This window comes from Aristolochia californica, unplaced genomic scaffold, assembly GCF_029961685.1.
Source record: "Aristolochia californica isolate CCGP_79_NKW_82.1479 unplaced genomic scaffold, dmAriCali1.0.hap1 SCAF_15, whole genome shotgun sequence".
Classification (NCBI taxonomy): domain Eukaryota; kingdom Viridiplantae; phylum Streptophyta; class Magnoliopsida; order Piperales; family Aristolochiaceae; genus Aristolochia; species Aristolochia californica.
The window spans coordinates 5,584,994-5,603,722 of record NW_027181826.1 but is presented as its reverse complement, the minus strand read 5'-3'; the positions used below and the strand labels follow the sequence as shown (position 1 = coordinate 5,603,722).

At 37.4% G+C, this 18,729-nt stretch overlaps 1 protein-coding gene across 3 annotated transcripts in view; it reads right to left on the bottom strand.

Annotated features, from left to right (window-relative positions):
- Positions 1-10,911: 10,911 nt before the first annotated feature.
- The window catches only part of LOC137951527 (uncharacterized), a 53,110-nt gene continuing 45,292 nt past the window's right edge, over positions 10,912-18,729 (bottom strand). The window contains exons 7-11 of one of the 3 annotated variants that reach the window (XM_068798240.1): positions 12,757-12,945; positions 12,378-12,605; positions 11,940-12,297; positions 11,639-11,822; positions 10,912-11,546 (exon numbers count right to left, since the gene is read on the bottom strand). In XM_068798240.1, coding sequence (XP_068654341.1) covers positions 11,054-11,546; positions 11,639-11,822; positions 11,940-12,297; positions 12,378-12,605; positions 12,757-12,945 — 1,452 coding nt within the window. In that variant the 3' untranslated portion in view covers positions 10,912-11,053. The remainder of the gene's footprint in view (positions 11,547-11,638; positions 11,823-11,939; positions 12,298-12,377; positions 12,606-12,756; positions 12,946-18,729) is intronic. The other 2 variants (XM_068798241.1, XM_068798242.1) reach the window with 2 other exon arrangements.

The following is an 18,729-nucleotide window of genomic DNA, read 5'->3' as shown; positions in this document are numbered from 1 at the left end:
TATGTAATCTTTTTGAAAAAAATTCTGCATTTGACTTTGATGATGTTTGTTTGCAGGCCTTTAATACAATCAAGGAGAAACTAATTTCAGCACCAGTTATGACTATACGTGATTGGAGTCAACCTTTTGAAGTCATGTGTAATGCAAGTGATTTTGCAATTGGAGCAGTGTTAGGACAAAGGCGAGACAAACTGTTTAGGGCCATATATTATGCAAGTCGGACATTGAATGAAACTCAATTAAATTATACAACAATTGAGAAGGAGATGCTTGCTGTGGTGTGTGTTTTTGACAAATTTTGGTCTTACCTCATTGGTACAAAGGTAATAGTGTTCACTAATTGTTGATTTTCAAGACTCCATGAATTTAGCTCATGGAAAAAAAAAAAAAAACCCATAGGGAGAAAACTAGAGGAAGAAGGGTTATGGAATTGATTCTACCTGACCCTCCCCCTGAAGCTCTATTTATAGATTTATGAAACTACAATATTATAATAATACCCCTGAACTTAGGGTTTAGGGTTTAGAGTTTTAACCCTGGAACTTTAACTTAATTACATCAATGCCATCTCTATGAGATAACCCTTTATTTACCATCCTACTATCAATGTATGTAGGCCTATGGGTCTTCTCCTTGATCTGTGGGCCTTGAGCCCATCTTCTATATCTCTTGGATCCATGGGTCTTCCTTGGTCTTATAGGCTTGGGCCCATCTTCTAATACAGTTGGATATGCGAGTCTTCCTTGGTCGTGTGGGCTTAGGCCCTATCTTCCAACACTCCCCCTCAAGCTGGGAGTGAGAGAATAGCATGAACTCCAAACTTGCTGCAAATGATGTATAAATATTTTTTTTTGTATAATATGCCTTCATCTTCCAACACTGATCATGCAGCACTTCGTTATTTGTTTGGAAAGAAGGATGCTAAGCCTAGGCTGATTCGTTGGATCCTGCTTCTTCAAGAATTGATTTGGAGGTTCGAGATAAGAAAGGAAGCAAAAATTCAGTTGCTAATCATCTCTCTCGGTTGGAGCAAGAGGAAGTATGACCAAATTCAGTGATCCAAGAAGCATTCCCTAATGAGTAGTTGTTTGCATGTGAGATCAAGCTTCCTTGGTATGCTGATATTGTAAACTACCTAGCTTCTAAGGTACTATCACCAGATCTCACTTATCACCAATGCAAGAAATTTCTGCATGATGAGACCTTCCAGAAATCGAAATGGAACCTTTCCAAAATAAGAGACATCACCGGGATTTAAGCCGAACATCGACAACGACAACTTCCAAAAACAACAACGCATAGCTGGCGCTAGGGAAGCTTGGCAGCAACAGAGCTTAGCTTGAGAGGAAACTTTCCAACAACAATTCCGGATAGAGAGGACTTTCCGAAAAAAAAACTTCACTCTAGAATAGACCTTCCAAAAATATCATCTTCCTCGCAGTACGCTCCTGAACAGTACGGGATCACAATGACAACAGAGACGGCTTGGAAAATCCAACAGAGACTCTTCTATCATAATGTTTCCGAATGGTAGACTCAGACAACGAATCAGGGGGGACAAAATAACAGCAACACTAACAACGAGTTTTCGCCGAGGGAGCAGGATAGGTTCCTTCCAATTGCTAACGTGATTCGGATCATGAAGAAGGTGCTATCGGTGAACGCAAAGATATCCAAGGACACCAAGGAGATGGTGCAGGAGTGCATCTCATATATCCCCCATCTTTTCTTCTAATAGTACGTCGACGCCGAAGTCTCTGGCCGAAAGCAGAAGCAGAGAGAACACGTAGATGAAAATGGTCGAAGGAGAAGAAAAAGAAGACGGCGGACGACCTCAACTCTAGTGACGACTTCTTCCGAGACATCGTTACTGGGCCATTCGAGAAATTTATGAGAGTGACAATGAACCTGCCTCTCACCGATCAATAGTACTTCAAAAAAGTCACAGAGAATTGTGTGGTGTACTGGAAAGCCGCGGGCATCTACACCAAGGCAGAAGTCATGGCTATAGAGCAATTCAAACAAGTTTTCAAGGACGGAAGACAACAATAATAACGATCAGGAAGGAAAAGAAATATTACGGAACTTGCATTTGTTCACGGAGAGAATAGAAGCAGAAAAAGAAAAAAAATCAAACATTAAAAACAAATATCAACTAAAAAATGGAACACAACGGAGAATGAACCTGAGAAACCATAGTCGAAGTCCTGAAAATCAAAGCTTTGATACCATGTTGATTTTCAGGACTCCATGAATTTAGCTCATGGAGAAAAAGAGAAAGAAATCCATTGGGAGAAAACTGGAGGAAGAAGGGTTATGGAATTAATTCTACTTGACCCTTCCCCTGAAGCTCAATTTATAGATTTATGAAACTACAATATTCTAATAATACCCTTGAACTTAGGGTTTAGTGTTTAGGGTTTTAACCCTGGAACTTTAACTTAATTACATCAACGCCATCTCTATGAGATGACCCTTTATTTACCATCCTGCCATCAATGTATGTGGGCCTATGGGCCTTCTCCTTGATCTGTGGGCCTTGAGCCCGTCTTCTATATCTCTTGGATCCATGGGTCTTCCTTGGTCTTATATGCTTGGACCCATCTTCTAATACAGTTGGATATGCGAGTCTTCCTTGGTCGTGTGGGCTTGGGCCCTATCTTCCAACACTCCCCCTCAAGCTAGGGGTGAGAGAACAACATGAACTCCCAGCTTGCTGCAAATGATGTATAAATATTGTTTTTGTATAATATGCCTTCATCTTCCAACACTGATCATGCAGCACTTCGTTATTTGTTTGGAAAGAAGGATGCTAAGCTTAGGCTGATTCGTTGGATCCTGCTTCTTCAAGAATTTGATTTGGAGGTTCGAGATAAGAAAGGAAGCAAAAATTCTGATTCGTTGGATCCTGTTTCTTCAAGAATTTGATTTGGAGGTTCGAGATAAGAAAGGAAACAAAAATTCAGTTGCTGATCATCTCTCTAGGTTGGAGCAAGAGGAAGTATGACCAAATTCAGTGATCCAAGAAGCATTCCCTAATGAGTAGTTGTTTGCATGTGAGATCAAGCTTCCTTGGTATGCTGATATTGTAAACTACCTAGCTTGTAAAGTACTATCACCAGTTATCACCAATGCAAGAAGTTTCTGCATGATGTGAAATATTATCTTTGGGATGAGCTTTTGCCGTTCAAAAGGTGCCCTGATCAAATCATCTAAAGATGTGTGCCAGAAGAAGAGATGTAAGCTATTCTCCATCATTGCCATTCATCATCATATGGAGGACACTTTGGAGCAACACGAACAACAACTAAGGTACTTCAAAGTGGTTTCTTTTGTCCTTCTTGATAGTTATACTTTTGTGAAAACTTGTGAGTGCCAACGTATGGGAAATATTTCAAGGCGTCAAGAGTTACCATTGAAAAATATCTTAGAGGTTGAGTTATTTGATATTTGGAGAATAGATTTTATGGGTCATTTTCCTCCTCCTTTTGGCTTTGTATATATCTTGTTAGCAGATGATTATGTGTCAAAAAAAAATGGGTGGAAGAAATTGCTACAACAACAAACAAAAGGTAGTGTTCAAATTTCTGCATAATAATATATTCACAATATTTGGCACTTCACAAGCTATAATTAGTGATGAAGGGACCCATTTTTGTAACAAGTTGTTTGAAAAACTTCTTTCTAAATATTGTATGAAACACAAGATAGCACTTGGCTACCATCCTCAAACTAATGGCCAAGCTGAAATTTCAAATCAAGAAATCAAGAACATCCTTGAGAAGACAGTCAACACCAAAAGAAAGGATTGGGCAAAGAAGCTTGATGATGCTTTGTGGGCATACCGTACAGCTTTAAAAACACCTATCTGGATGTCTCCTTACTGATTAGTGTTTGGAAAAGTGAGTCATCCCCCTATTGAGTTGGAGCATAAAGTTTATTGGGTTGTAAAGAAGTTTAATTTTGATTCGAAGGAAGCAAGGGAAAAGCGACTTCTTCAATTGAAAAAGATGGACGAGTTCCGGAATGATGCTTATGAAAATGCAAAGATTTACAAAGAACGGACAAAGAAGTGGCATGACAAATAGATTCTTTGCCGTGAATTTGCTCCAGGACAACAGGTTTTACTTTTCAATTCATGACTCAAACTCTTCCCTGGCAAGTTAAAATCAAGATGGACAGGTCCTTATACAATTAACAAAGTTTTCGCTTTTGGAGCAATAACTTGAAGGACAAGATAGGGAATATATTCAAAGTTAACGGTCAAAGATTGAAGCACTATTATGGAGAACATGTGGAGAGGAGTGCACTTGTTCCTCTTGGAGACCCTAATTGATGAAGATTGAAAAGTCTGGTTGTAGACTTTAAAACAAACGCTTATGGGTGGCAGCCCATAGAACTTTCTTTTATTCCTTTATTTTTATTTTTATTTGTTTTTATTTTTTTAATAATTTTTATTTTGATACAGGTTTATTTAGCAGGAATAAAGAGCTGAAAATTATAACTACGATTGAACACCACGAAACCAGGGAAGTTCTTTCCATTTCTTCAATTTTTCACTTTTGAATTACAATGAGAACATTGTTTGGTTTAAGTTTGGGGGTGTAAACTCCTATAGTTATTTTGTCTTCTTGATTCTTTTACTAAGAATGTATTTGAATATGAATGAACTCTATATGACTCCGAAATTTGTGATTGAGGATGGGATTGAGAAAAAATTTCAAAAATTTCTTTTATGTCAGGCTGAGTTTTAGGAGTACTTTGATTTAAATCTTTGTCCTTGATCATAATTGAGCACATAGTCAATTTTTTTCTTTATTCCATTTTGCTTTTGAAGAGAATGAGTTGTCTTAACTAGGTGAGGGAACTTCAATCTTGCTTTACTATAGAATCCGTTGATGGATCCTTGAGGCAAAATCCTAATTGATACCAAAAATTAGAGAAATGATCTAGGCATCCTGATTATCATGCCATCATTGCATGGTGTATTTCCATAGTCACCCCCTTGAACTTTATGTTATAGAAGTCTTTATTTTTTCTTTTAACTACATAAACCATTCCCATTCTGAGCCTAAAAAACCATGAAATTACCTTTTACAGTTTGAGAAAATACTTTGGTGGAAATTTACATTTAAAGAGAAAGTTAGTTAAAAAACAATATCCACATTATGTTTGCTCTGTTTGATCAAAGAGTGAAAAGAAAATAAAATAAAGTGAACGGCAAAAAAAAAAGAAAAGAAAAAAAAAGAGAAAACTAAATAAGTGGAGTGTGGATCTCTCCAAATTTTGTTAAAGGTGTACTTGGTACTACTTCATTGATTAAAACAATAGTATTTTCATCAGTATGAGCATATTGTCGAGAAAGAATTATGGTTTGAGTCCTGTGGAATTCTCTTTTATTGTTTTTTCCACCAAGTATTTTCCCAGTTTGCTTTGATTTTCCATATCCATTTCTTTCTTAGCCCTCAAGCTGTGGCCTGTCATTACAACCTGATTAAAGACCTTTTGATCTTTGATTTTGGTGTTTCACTACATTAGTAGAGGATTTCTGAAAATTGGATTTATAGGATTTTTTGAGAGAATTCCTCTGGTTTCAGTTGATCTACTTTTATCTAAATTTGTAGGTGGTTTGGAGTTAAATTGACTATCTACCACACACACTGAATGTCTTAGCTTTAGGTTGAAGTAAACACTTAACTCTTGCTTGACAAATTGCTCATTTTTTTTATTTTCCTGTTGTCTTTGATTTAAAAGAGGAAGATACAAGTGATGAAATCTAAATTCAGATCATGGCTTGGCGAGTGATGATACGTCTCTTTGGGGTCTAATTGATATTGTCTATAGCGGTATTTTATTTTCTTTTTGTTTGAGGACAAACAAAGTTTTAAGTGTGGGGGAGTTTGATGACTTGCATAATTTAGTATGTTTTATGACTTCTTAACTTTAAACTTTAGGCTAATTTTATTTATTTTTATCGATTTTAGGCTCCACTACTATCAATTAGTTTTATTTCAAATTTGAAGAAAAGAAAGATCCAAATTTCACCTGTGCTAGTTAAGAGATAAAGATCAAGTTGAATTTTTGAATACCAGAATTCAGCATTTTGAAATATAAAAACTAAAGAGGGAGTTCACGCATGGGGCTTTCTCTTTGTTTTTACAATTTGGATGCAACACGGAACCACATGCGGGTGAATTACGTTGGCGGTTTGGATTTATGAAAGTTTCACGTCATGCAACCTTTTCTTTTTTACTTGGATTTAGCAAGCACGGGAAAAGAAAGAAAAAGGATTATTCTGGGAAGTTTTAGAAAAAAAGATGCTACGACAGAGAGGGTGGAACGAACGACAAGATTAATTTCAGTATTCTTTTTCTTCTATTCCCCTAAGAAAAAAAATATGGTGAATTCGTTTATGTTGAATTTACTTTTTAGCATGAACTAAATTTTCTTTATTCTAGGAAAACAATGTAATCTAGTTTCGAATTATGCTTGCTTTTCTATGCTAATTTGAAGTAATTCTCTTCTATGTTTGTCTGATTTATTTTAGGCTTATTGCTTCTAATTGACTGACAATTAGTTAGATGATTTTGATCTTGGTGATTTGCTATCGAAAGAGGAAATTATAGGATAGATCTTGGATATTTTGGCATAGGTAAATATAGAGATCGGAAGACTTGTATGAACCTATGTAGTATTAAAATCGTTGATCTTAATGATATTCTTGTTTTATTAATTTGCATACTCTTGTGTAAAATGATGAACAATAATATTTCTAATTGACTATTGCAAGAGGCTTTTGGATGAGTTGGCGATTAGATAACGAACAGAGAGAATTAAATTCAATTAGTTAGATGAGTAAAGCATAGTGAGAGATTAGGTGAAATCGAATTCCTAGAAGTTTTCTTTCTCATTAATTTGATCATCGAATAACAACTTTGTTTTCCTTTGAGTATTTTCTTTGAATTGATTTTATTTTAAATTGAAATTAAAAAAATCTTAGTGACTTATCTAAATAGAATCGAGATTAATATAATTTTGGTATTTATCTAAAGTAAGTTACCAATCCCTATAGACGATATTTTTCTCATCACTTTACTATAAAAATACGATATTGTGCATTTGCAGTTTTGCATCGATCATGGAGTCTTACAAGAGTTTCACAGGAGGAGGTCTCACAGAAGAGTCTCAATTAAAGGTGTTTTAGTTATGCTAGTATTTTATTTATGTTCAGTTGTTTAATTGTTCTAGGATTTAACTTTTAGTATTTTAACTGTGGGTGTAACTGGAATAATGGTAATTTGATTGTAGGCTCATGTTCTCAAATTATAACAATTTAGTGAAATATTTCTCATTTCCAGAAATTCAATAGGGTCGAATCTATTTGTGTCAACAACTCTTTTCAGGTTTGAATTCATCTGTTGTTTTCTTGCTGGGGTCGATCTTTTGAGCTAGTGTCGAATACTATACCTTGGTTCCTCCTATAAGGGTTGACTCCTTAATTGAATCCAAACTTTCTATAAGTTGGATTCCACTCCTCGTAGTTTGTAGCTGAGTGCATGGGTTCAACTCCTTGATCATGGGATTGACTCCTTTTGATATCTAACATGAGATTTTTTCTAGAGTGAATATTTTGAGTTTGTGTTCGGCTACTTGTGCATGTAGTTGGCTTCATATGGGTGCATGTTCGGCTACTCCATGTATGTGCTCGACTCCTCTTCTTTTCAACTGTTGCTTGTAATGACTTTTTGAATTTCTTTTTCAACAATTGCTAACTGTATTCATTTCCAAAGACTTGTGCTTGACTTCATCCATCATGTGCTTGGCTCCATTAGTTTTTTAATCTTTACTTGTAACAAGCTCTTTAACTTTTTTCTGAATGTATACAGCTCCAAAGACATGCCCTCAACTCCATCTATCATGTTGTCGACTCCTTTCTTATGAACTTGACTCTGTTTAAAGATTTCACAATTTGTAAACACTTAGAATAAAAAATGTCAATAGTTTATGTTTGTTATCATCAAATTTAGGGTTTATAGAGAAGGCTTTGAGCTTCTTCTTCCTCATACTCCCCCTTTTTTATGTTGACAAACATATGATTTGAAGATTAACCACATGTCATAAAATATATTCTAAGCCCAAATAATAAGAAAAGAGATATTTCATTTCCAAATTTTCACTAGTACAAATGAAAGCTTTTTATATCAATTTACATCATTTGGAAGATGTGGGGCAGAGGGGGAAGGCTGATCCTCTGGAGGGTACCCAATTTTAGTCCCAAAAGCTTCCAACATTGTCTTGGGGTTTGATTGTCAGCATTAGTTGGGGCTGAGGTTTCAATCCTTTGGGGCTAACTAGCTCTAGATTTCTATTTTCTCCCTGATGCTCATCCATTTGAAGATGATAAGACACCTCAAATAATTGTGATGGAAAGCCCAAGTGATGATCAACTTGAGCAAGCCGCCTCTCTATTTTATCAAACCTCTAAAATACATTTTCTCTGAATTCTTTGAAATCAGACCAGAGCTGTTGGAGGAGATCAAAGGTGGAACTTTGATATTAAGGTCGCTCCTCAAGGGCTTCTTCATCTTTTGCCCTTCGTTTTCATGGTTCTTGTTGTTGTTATTTTTGTTGTTGTTGTTGTTATTGTTGTTGTCGTTGTTATCATTGTTGTCGTTGTTTTCATCATGGTTGTTGTGGTTGTTGACGTTGTCGTCGTCATTGTCGTTGTCTTTATCGTTGTCGTTGTCGTTGTCATTGTCGTTGTCGTTGTCGTTGTTTTTTTGTTGTTGTTGTCATCGTTGTTGTTGTTGTGTGTAATGATTAATCTCCCCCCTAAAAGTAACTTAGAAGTTTCTCTTTTCTCAGTAGAGAAGGTGATGTCCTTATGCAAGAAGGACTCAACCACTTAGTTTGGGTAAGCTAAACCCGAGAGGAAATACAAAGTAAATCGGGATCTTTGTTATTGTACTTTGTCTTTAGTAAAAAAGGACTCAAACAAGATCGTGGGACAACACCAACAAGGTAGACACTAACCTTATCCAATAAGTCTCTCTTCTCCAAGAGGGTCTTATTCAGCATGAAATATGAAGTGTTTGTTTGAAAATGACTAAAAAAAGACTTGCTTCAATAGACTGCACTTAAGAGAAATCTTAATCAAAGAAAATTACGCCGATCTAGAAATTTTTGAACTTAAACTAACTCATCATTGAGAAGGAGTTATCAAGACCTCCAGTGTCCCTTTTCTAGATTCAAAACAGTAAACACTGGCATATGGAGAGGAACATCTTACAACTAATAGAAGCAAAGATAACTCGAGGGAAAGACTTAATATCATGCAAACAACCCTTTTTTGAATTTAATCTGCCCAAGATTAGAGTATCATGGCAGATATTGACTTCTCAACATTTGAGTAGTGCAAAAAGGCAAGAAATGCAACAATTTTGAAGCATACGTTCATGTGCATGCATGGGCTAAATAAATTCAGCAAAAAATTAATGAATGATACCATTAAGCATACCTTCACATATAGAAGATACCAAAAAAAGATTAATCACTTATCTACTTGATCGAATTCAGCAACTCAACCATAACTCTTCCGATGCAACATTTTACATAAATCGAGCAAAAATGAAACTTGGAATGCTAAGACCTTTGCTATGATACCATGTTAAATCTTAAGATTCCATTATCACAACTTTAAGAAGCCTTTGAGGGAGAAAAAAAGTGAGAAGAAGAGAGAAGAGAGGGACTTGTGATGGAGGAGAAGAAGGTTCAAAGGAGAGAAGGGAAGGAGAGGAGCTCGAGCAAGTTGAGAAGGGGAGAATGGATGAGGGTTTTGAGTTGAAGCCCTAATAGTCCTCCTTAGGCCTTTTATAACCACTTAAAGTTGATGTATTACATAAATACCCTTTAACATGAGGGCTGAAAATAAATATTGAATCATAAGATAGATAAATTACAAGTATGCTTCTCATCTTCTTATCTTATAATATATTTGCAATATTTGTCTAATTAAGAGGCTTTTGTAAAGACCTAAAATTGTAAAGCAAGTAATCCTTGTAGGATTATCTCAAGCCTTGTGTAGGCAAAATCACCCCTCATCTCATTTGTTGAGAGAAGCTTTTGTGGCTAAGGATTAGCTGTTGTAAAATCCTTTGGATTTAAGTTGAGTTGTTGAGTTGGCTATTGTATTCCTTGAGGGTAAAGGCTACTATCCCTTGTTTGTTGTTGCTAACCAGAAATCTCTTTGTGGATCACTGTTGTTGAAAAATTCCTTTGTAAGTCTACTAGGATTGTGTAGTCTAGTGAGTTACTTCAAATCTGTTTGTGGGTCTAGATTGAGAACCTAGTTTTGTTGTTGTGAATCTATATGAGCATGTATATTGTATGTTGACCTCTAGTCAATTGAGGACATTTTTAAGTCCTTCTGTGGGCAAGATTGGAATTGGTTGTAAAAACAATTTGATGTAAGTATCATTTGGTAATATGAATATAATGAATTAACTCAAAAGAAATTCCTTGAGAGTGAGTTAGCAACCCAAGATAGGATTGTGAACACGTGATGAATTAACTCATAAGTATGTTCTTTGTGTGTTGATTGCTTGAATTTGATTCTTGAATTTGAAACTAATTGAGCACATAGGAATTATTCAAAGTATGAACTCATAAATTTAATCAAAAGAAATTAAAAGTTGGCAACTAAAGTAACAAACCTATTGAGACCCCTCCCCACGTTTGTTACTCAATAGAACCTAACAATGTCATGGGTAAAATATTTTACCTTCCCTAGTAGGTGCACTTAGCATTTTCCATTGTACAAAGGGCAACTAGTGTGACCTAGTTGGTCAGGGTAGGTCAATTGTTCACTCGTTTATATATACTAAATCTACAATGATCGTTTAACTCCAAATAAGCTCTAAAATCCATATACGGCCTGCGCCTTCCATTATTTACAACCATACCGGTTCAATGTTTAAAAACCTTACATAGTCGAGAATCAAGAGGTCGTCAATACAGAAAAGAAAAGAAAATGAAATACAAATACCTGTTTTACTCACTTGGATTCTTGCTGTAAGAGGGCAGAGTACCATGGTCCATGAACCCGCTCAGTAACAGTGGCAACCACTACCACTAACTCAGCTGCCTCCACCACCTTGTCGACCAAAAATGTAGCCCCCACAGACCTCAAAGCTCTCTCTGCCAATTTCCTTCCTTTGGCACCACTTCCCCCAAGCACCACTCCCCGTGTTGCCAGATAAACTGCATGGGCCACTCTCTTGAACACAGGATCCCCATCTCTTAAGCTCTTCATTAACATGCCTGCCATCGTTTCCTTTCCTGCTTGTATCCTCTTCCACTTGCCCTCCAGACCGTCTTCTCCTGAGGGCGACTCGCAGATTATTTCGACAATTGTAGGAATCCCGACATCTGCATCTCTATCCAGTAGCTGAGATAACTTCATAGTAGAATCTGCCACAAGGGTTTCTACATTGACATATTTGGAATCTAAGCTCTCACAAAGAAGCATTTGCCGAAGTATCAACATGCTGCATTGCCAAGCATCCACTATTTAGTATCCCTACCAAGAATAAAAAACAAAATACACAGGAACAATGATCAAAGTTCAAAGAGCATTTACCTCGTAATAAGAACTATAATCTTTTGAAGCTGACCCTGAACTGTCCTTAGCCTCAAGCAGTTGAGCTTAAGAGTCTCAGGAAGGATTTCATGCATTAGCCCTTCTATCTTGTTCACTAACTTCAAGAGACTAATCCTCACTAAAAGATCAACTGTCTCTCCATTACATTCAGGTTGTTGATTGCCTAAAACAGCACATGATCCAGGAATTAGAGACCCAGGGAAAAAAAATATGACACTGTTCCACAACTTACTAAAGTTGATTTTAGAGAAGAAGTTTACACATGAGTAAAGCAAGTTACCAGTGTTACCAGTTGAAGTCAACTCAAGTGGCACCTGCAGGTTCATGTTTGAAGCCATAGGAAAAGCCCCACCAGTTTTGAGAGTGGTTGGAGTAAAATCATGGGAAGAAGTACCAAAACTGCCAGTTTGATTCTCCATTAAACTAGAAAGAGACTCCACATGTTCCCTCCACTCACGTTCTGCACTTTTTCTCAAAGGTGTAAGCCATAGCTTTGCCAATGGCAGAGAGATGACTGCATTAGAAGGGTCTCCATAGCGATTGGTAAATGCTCTCTGCAAATAATCAATGCCACCAGAGCCCTTTATGATTGGCCCCATTATTCGAATTCGTGCAAAGCTGATTTCTTGCTTCAGGGTCTGCAAAACAATTCCAATGTTTTTAAACTTCAGAAGTATAATAAATCCATATGTTGCAGCAAGAGCAAGACCAAACAAACCTGTATCTGTTCTAAGACAAAGCGCAGACCCTTAACAATAGCAATAACGAAGGAACTATCTAATTTGTGATTTGCACGAGCTATCTCCCCCAACTCATCTAATACTTCACTGTTTCTCTTCTTCATTTCTTCTTCATTAGCTGGAGCAGAAAGTTTCTGCAGAGTGATTAAAGCATATCTCAAGACCCTCGCAAGATAATCCAAATCAGGGTTTTCCAATTTAAGCACCTGAAGGAGTCAAAAGGTAATCAGTAAGTCGATTAAAATCTGTCAACTTCTTTCTAGATTTGTTTGGACTAATTCAGTTTTTTTGTCTTTTCTGTGAAAAAGGATGGACCTTTTTTTATTAATTCAAAGAAAAAATAATTTAGTAAAGTACCTGATGGAGAATGTCAGGATCGACAGAATCAATGATCTCTTGTCTCCAACCCTTCGGAGCCATATCACATAGTTCATCCCTCACTTCTTTCACTAGTTCAACAACTCGACTATAGTCAGGTTCGTCTTGCTTCAAACCTTGTTCTATCCCATCCCAGAAAGCCTTCTCCATTGTTGCCTTGATTTTGGCCTGCAGTTGGAAAGTCCATAGAAAAGCTCACTTGTTATCTCAATTCTTACAACAGTTTTTCATTCTCAATTTTTTTTTTTTTTTTTTTTGGAGAAAAAAGCGATAATTTATTAATCAAAAAGAATGAACAAACAAACTAGGGAGGCCCACCCCTTACAACAAGGGATTGGAGGAAGACTCCCTGCTTAGCAAAGGCGTCAGCCAGAGAATTAGTAGATCTGGGAAGATTGGACCAAATACAGGTAAAGTGGGGGATAATGTTCATGATAGAATTAAAAACATCCCAATGTCGCCATGGCAGGGTAAAGGGGTAGAGGGGGAGGAGAACCATCAAATAATCACCGCAGAATCTCCCTCGACGTGAAGAGGCCCGGAGAGGTGATCCTGAAAAATGGTGAGGCCACTAGGCCTGGAGCTCAGCAGAGGTGGAGTCAGAGATGCCCATGGGATTGGAGTAGGACATGATCTGATTGCCGTAGGAGTCCCGAAACACGCCACCAAAGCCCGCCATGCTAGGATTGCCAAAGGAGCTACTGTCAAAATTCAGCTTGAGGAGATTGCCACACCTGCATAACGGGAGGTCTAGCTGGAGAACCCATCAGGGCAAGGGCATGCCAGTTATCTCGAAGAGGGCAACCCTAGAGAGAAGGGAACTCTTTCCTGGAGTGGAGCCACATAGAGATGGAACCAATGATTGATGAGGCAACCCTATCCTTAGAGAGAGGAATTTGGTGTTAAATCGCCTATTGTTACACTCCTTTCAGAGGCCCCAAGGGATAAAAGCCACACAAGCGGAGATGAGCAACTTGCCCAACTTGGGCAGGGAGATTCCAAGGAGCATCCAACAAACCAAGAGAAGATCCAGAGGCAAACATTGCTGAAAGTCAATCCGACTGATAATGCTCATCCAAATCGACCATGAGAAAGGGCAAGAGATGAGAAGATGACTGGTAGTCTCATCCACAATGCCACAAAGGAGGCATGAAGTGCAAACACTATGGTCACCGCAGTGCCAAAGATTGTCAATTGTGAGGATCTTGTCAAGACCAGCACTCCACAGGACAAATTGGACCCTCAAGGGAGCACATCAATGCCAAATAAGGGCCACACCTCATGATCAGGCACTGATGAAGACCATCCCATAATGAGGGAGTAGGCTGAAGAGACTGAAAAACTACCACTAGCTTCTGACCACCAAATCAACGAACGACAAGACTCTCTCCGATATACATAATATCATGATTGACTACAAATTTGGTTACGTGGCATTGTAAAATCTGGGAACGATGCTTTTCCGTAGTGGAGACAGATTACATCTCTTCGAGCCGATAGCCCTGCACCCGAAAATATCCTTGCCTATTTAAACATTATTCCAATCTTTCATAGATATTATGATCCTAATCATACCATAGTAATCTATGATAGTAGACTTATTATAATAGTGACCTAATAGTTTCTGATAAGTCCAACATGACTTCTGCTGCTACTTTGTATTATCCAGGGTTTGACCCTATTCCTGCCGGCTTAACACCATGTGGGCTAAATCGTCATGCGACCTCGCGGTTTTCAGAGGTCCCCAAGCCATACAAGTCAACAGATGCGGCTCCATGGCAACTTCAGTAGGGTAGAGCACTAGTCTGTTTCATTTTCTACCTCGGAGCGTAGCCGAATAACACTAAGTACCTAACTTCGATCCTATTTTGCACTATTTCGATACTATTTAAGTGACATTATTCTAAACAGTTACTGTTAAGATTACAAAACAAACATAATATAAACAAGACATTGTGGAGATCAAATAATAAACATGAGGAATGAACAGTACAAACTAATATTGTGGAGATTCAAATATATTTATATGCGGAATTAAACATAAATAAATATTGTAGAGATTATACATATGCGAAAAATAATATTGTTCAAAAATAAAAACTAACTACATAACTCCTGAAGTTACCGATTGTGTTACCAGTCGGCTCCCTCTTTACTACTCAGCCATTACGGTTGTTTTAAACATACCGTCCTTTGGAAACTTTGCCGAAGAATGCTTGCAGGAAATCGCCTTCTTTCTCAGAAAACTCCGAGTGATTTTCGAATGCCTTCCAACTTCATCTAGGCTTCGAATTTATAGCCAAGATAGGAATCCCTCTTTTGCCCTTGGAAGAAATGTTCTGGTTTAAAGACGAAAGGTAACTATCATCTTTTCTTTTTTCCATTCTTACCCATGCATTATTGCCTTTCGGTGCCGAAAGTGGGGGTAAATGGGTCTTGCAGCTTCTGACGTCATCTTACTGACGTAAAAGAATCTTTTGGTGGAGCAGTCGCCTTCATTCTGACATAATGTCGTCGAACGATTGTTTTTTCTTGCACAGTTGACATGTGTGCTTCTTTTGGAAAGTCTTTTGGGCCATATTGCAACAACCTTCTTTTATCAATTTGTTGAATGGGATATTACCATTATGTAATTTCTTCAGCGTTTCTTCAAGACTCTTCTGAACTGTTGCCAAAGTCTCTTTATACCTTCGTGCTACAATTGTCAGTGGGACCAAGGTCTTGTAGACAAAACATTTCTTCTTTTGTACCAGTTGTTCTATGTATTGGGTTAGAGTTTTGAGTCCTTGTACATGTCTGGTTTGCTAGACCGACTCAGGGCAAGGCTTTGCTTTTGGAATGTGAGTGGGGTCATATCCGTTTGTGTCACCTTCTTTGATAGATTCAAGTGTGATAACAACAATACTTAGAAATAGCTTGATATCGTCAATTATATCAGCAATATAGGAAACGATTTTAAGTCTGATCCAATTGTATTTGGTTATGGTAATACAGGAAACGATTTTAAGTCTGATCCAATTGCATTTGGTTATGGTAATAAAGCTTTTGCAAGCCTCCATAACTTCTTTTGGCATTCGCTCAAGCGTCGATAAATCGGTAGCTTGCAACAAAATTTTCCCTATGAATCCATATGTATAAAGAATGGATACATATTTAAAGTCAACTTCCTGACTCATTATCACTTAATTCTAGCGATTGCTAGAGTTTGTAGTGAAAAAGGGATTATTCATCCCTTGTCCAATTTGTTCATTCCATCTCTGAAATTGAACAATATGATCGGACGAAGTTTTTAAACGAACGTTATCCACCTTTTGAAGGCATAGTGAAGGCTCTTCAGACACGATGTCTGTCAAGTTTAGAGGTTTGATTTTCTTAAGAAAATCATACTCATTAAACTCAATTTAATCCGTTTTGCCCAAGCTTTTCAACCTAGCGAACTCGGATGGGGTAACTAACTTTGCCTTGAAAGAAGTATCTTTCTTTGGCTTGTCTGTCTCCATGGGTTCTAGAGTCGTTATGGTTTCCTTTCAGCTCGAGACTAGTAGGTAAAAGTCCCTAATTCCTCTATCAACTAGAAGATTGAGTTATGGTTTCCTTTTTATGCATAGCATAATCGGTAGAAACCCCGATTCGACTTATACTCAGCTAAATACTACAGTCATCCGTTTGTTGTGAAGCGGACGTTAATGCCTCCTTTTCCCATGAAGGGGATCCGGTAGAAGTCTCGAAAGAACTTGGCGGGTTTCGCCTTTTTTGGAGTTCTTGTAGCTCATTGGTTAACTGCTTAACCTTAAGCTATAAATCATCTCTATTTAACCCGAAAGCTTTGGTTGTTGTTTATTCCACCATTCTAAGGGTTTCTAAGAACAAGTGGAATCCAAAAGTTGTTGTACTTCTATATCGCAGGATTTTGTGAGGAGGAGAGATTCCAAGGAGGGAAACTCATCACTATGCTTGCTGCGGTTTTTGAAGACTTGATGGAGGACATCTCCATTGCCAAAAATGGCAAAGGCTTCAAGAGGTTTTACTGCGTATACATATACAGCAGAATTGTCTATTTCACATCTAGTTCGACAGCAAAGTTTGTAGTAGGATGGAGTTTGTTCTATAGGGGCGTGGAACATTAACCATTCATTTCCTAGGACTAAGTCTGGTCCTGAGTTTATATTTGGTCCTAAACTTATTAGTTTTGGGATCATAAATTTTTCACCTCCGATGTCAAGATGAATATTTTTTGCTTCGGCAGGAAGTGAAATATTATCTCCTGATCCTACTATTACTTGAAGTGGAACTTCAAGCGTTTTCCATAATGTGGTTGGAAGTAAATTTTGTCTGGCTAGACAATAAAAACTTCCAGTATCGACAAGAGCATGCATATGGAATTTGATATATCCCAGAAGCTTTAACATGACCGTGATATATGAATTCCCAAAGGCTACATGCTCTGCATTTATTCGGATACTCATTCGGAGAATATTCCTGATGAGTCCAACATGTTTTCTGAGTTTTCCAATGTGGAAGACTCTGTTTCGAGATGAAGTTCATGCACTTCATCGTCTGACTAGATTTGATCATGATGAATCATTTCCAGTCCTTTTTCTTTGGCTAATACTATATAGGTATTGTACTGCCTTTTTTCTTATCATTAGGACAGTCGTGAGCGAAGTGTCCTTCTTTCTGGCATATCCAGCATTTGCATTTGCTCGGGGATTTTCCCTTTGGGCAGTATGCATTTGACCCTTTACTAGATGCGGTGGGGCCAAAATTTGTTCTTTTCCTAAAGTACCTCTTTCTAGGAGTATACTTCTTTGGGGAACTCTTTTGTATCCTAAAGTTTTTCTTTGAAAATTTTCGAGGATATTTTTTATGCTTTTGATTGTAATTTTTACAACAATAAACTCCTACATATTTGTTCTGAAGAACAACATAATGTTTTTTATGTGCTTTACTACTTTTCTTTTGTAGTCTGTGCATTTCATAGAGGTTTACCAACATGTCTTGTACAAATGTCTTCTTCCGAGAGTGTCTCTGTGTAGAAAAACATGCATGGTTAAGACTGGAAACTCGGGGTTGTTTTGCCAATAGTTTGCAATATAGTCTTTTTCAAAGACAGTTGCAAATGGTTCTGGCAGTTTTGAATAAAAGATGGGTAGATAAGGTTTCTGATCATCTTTTTGTAATTTATAGAAATAACTTGCAAATTCGCAATAATACTTCTCATAGAAACAAATGCTACAGATTTGTAACTAGTTTAAATTTTGAAGGATTACTAAACGTTTTCTTTGTTTAATACTTTCGTTGTGAGCTTCTAGAGTATGATGTATTCCTAGAAATTCTTTTGATATCTTAGCAACTAATCCTTTTAGAATTGAGGCTATATATGTAGATGTAGCGGTCCTTTGGTCTTCTGGAAGGTTGTCCCACCAGTGAGCTACATTACCCTGTAAAGCATGGGTGAGGAAGTTAAATGTTGAATCTTTGTCCCAAGATTTGTGCATATTAGTAGCAATGCTCAATACTTCTTTCCCAGTCTTTTAGAACTTTTTCTCCGTCCTTAGGGCAATCCAAGTTGAGATAAAATCCAAATGGGTATATACTATCAATATAACTATATCCTTTGGTAGTATTTGCTGGATCGACATTGGTGTATTTTGTCGAATATCTTTGGCTTTTGAGTGAGACCTTAGAGTGAGAGTATCTTTCTTTGTCTCGAAAGTTATCTTCAAAGACAGTTTCTCTTACTCTTGATGATTCGGCTTCATGTTGTCTAGTGTTACCACCGTGAAGCATCCTAAATCTTTTACCAAGATCATCTGCCTTTTGTCTTTGGCAAAGTAATCCTTTTTCTTGATATTTTTTTGTTGCAACTTCGTCAAAGTCCCATGCCTCTGGTTCACAGTCTTGTTGCTCTTTTTGTTTACTGGAGGATGGTTTTTCCTCTTGAACATGATA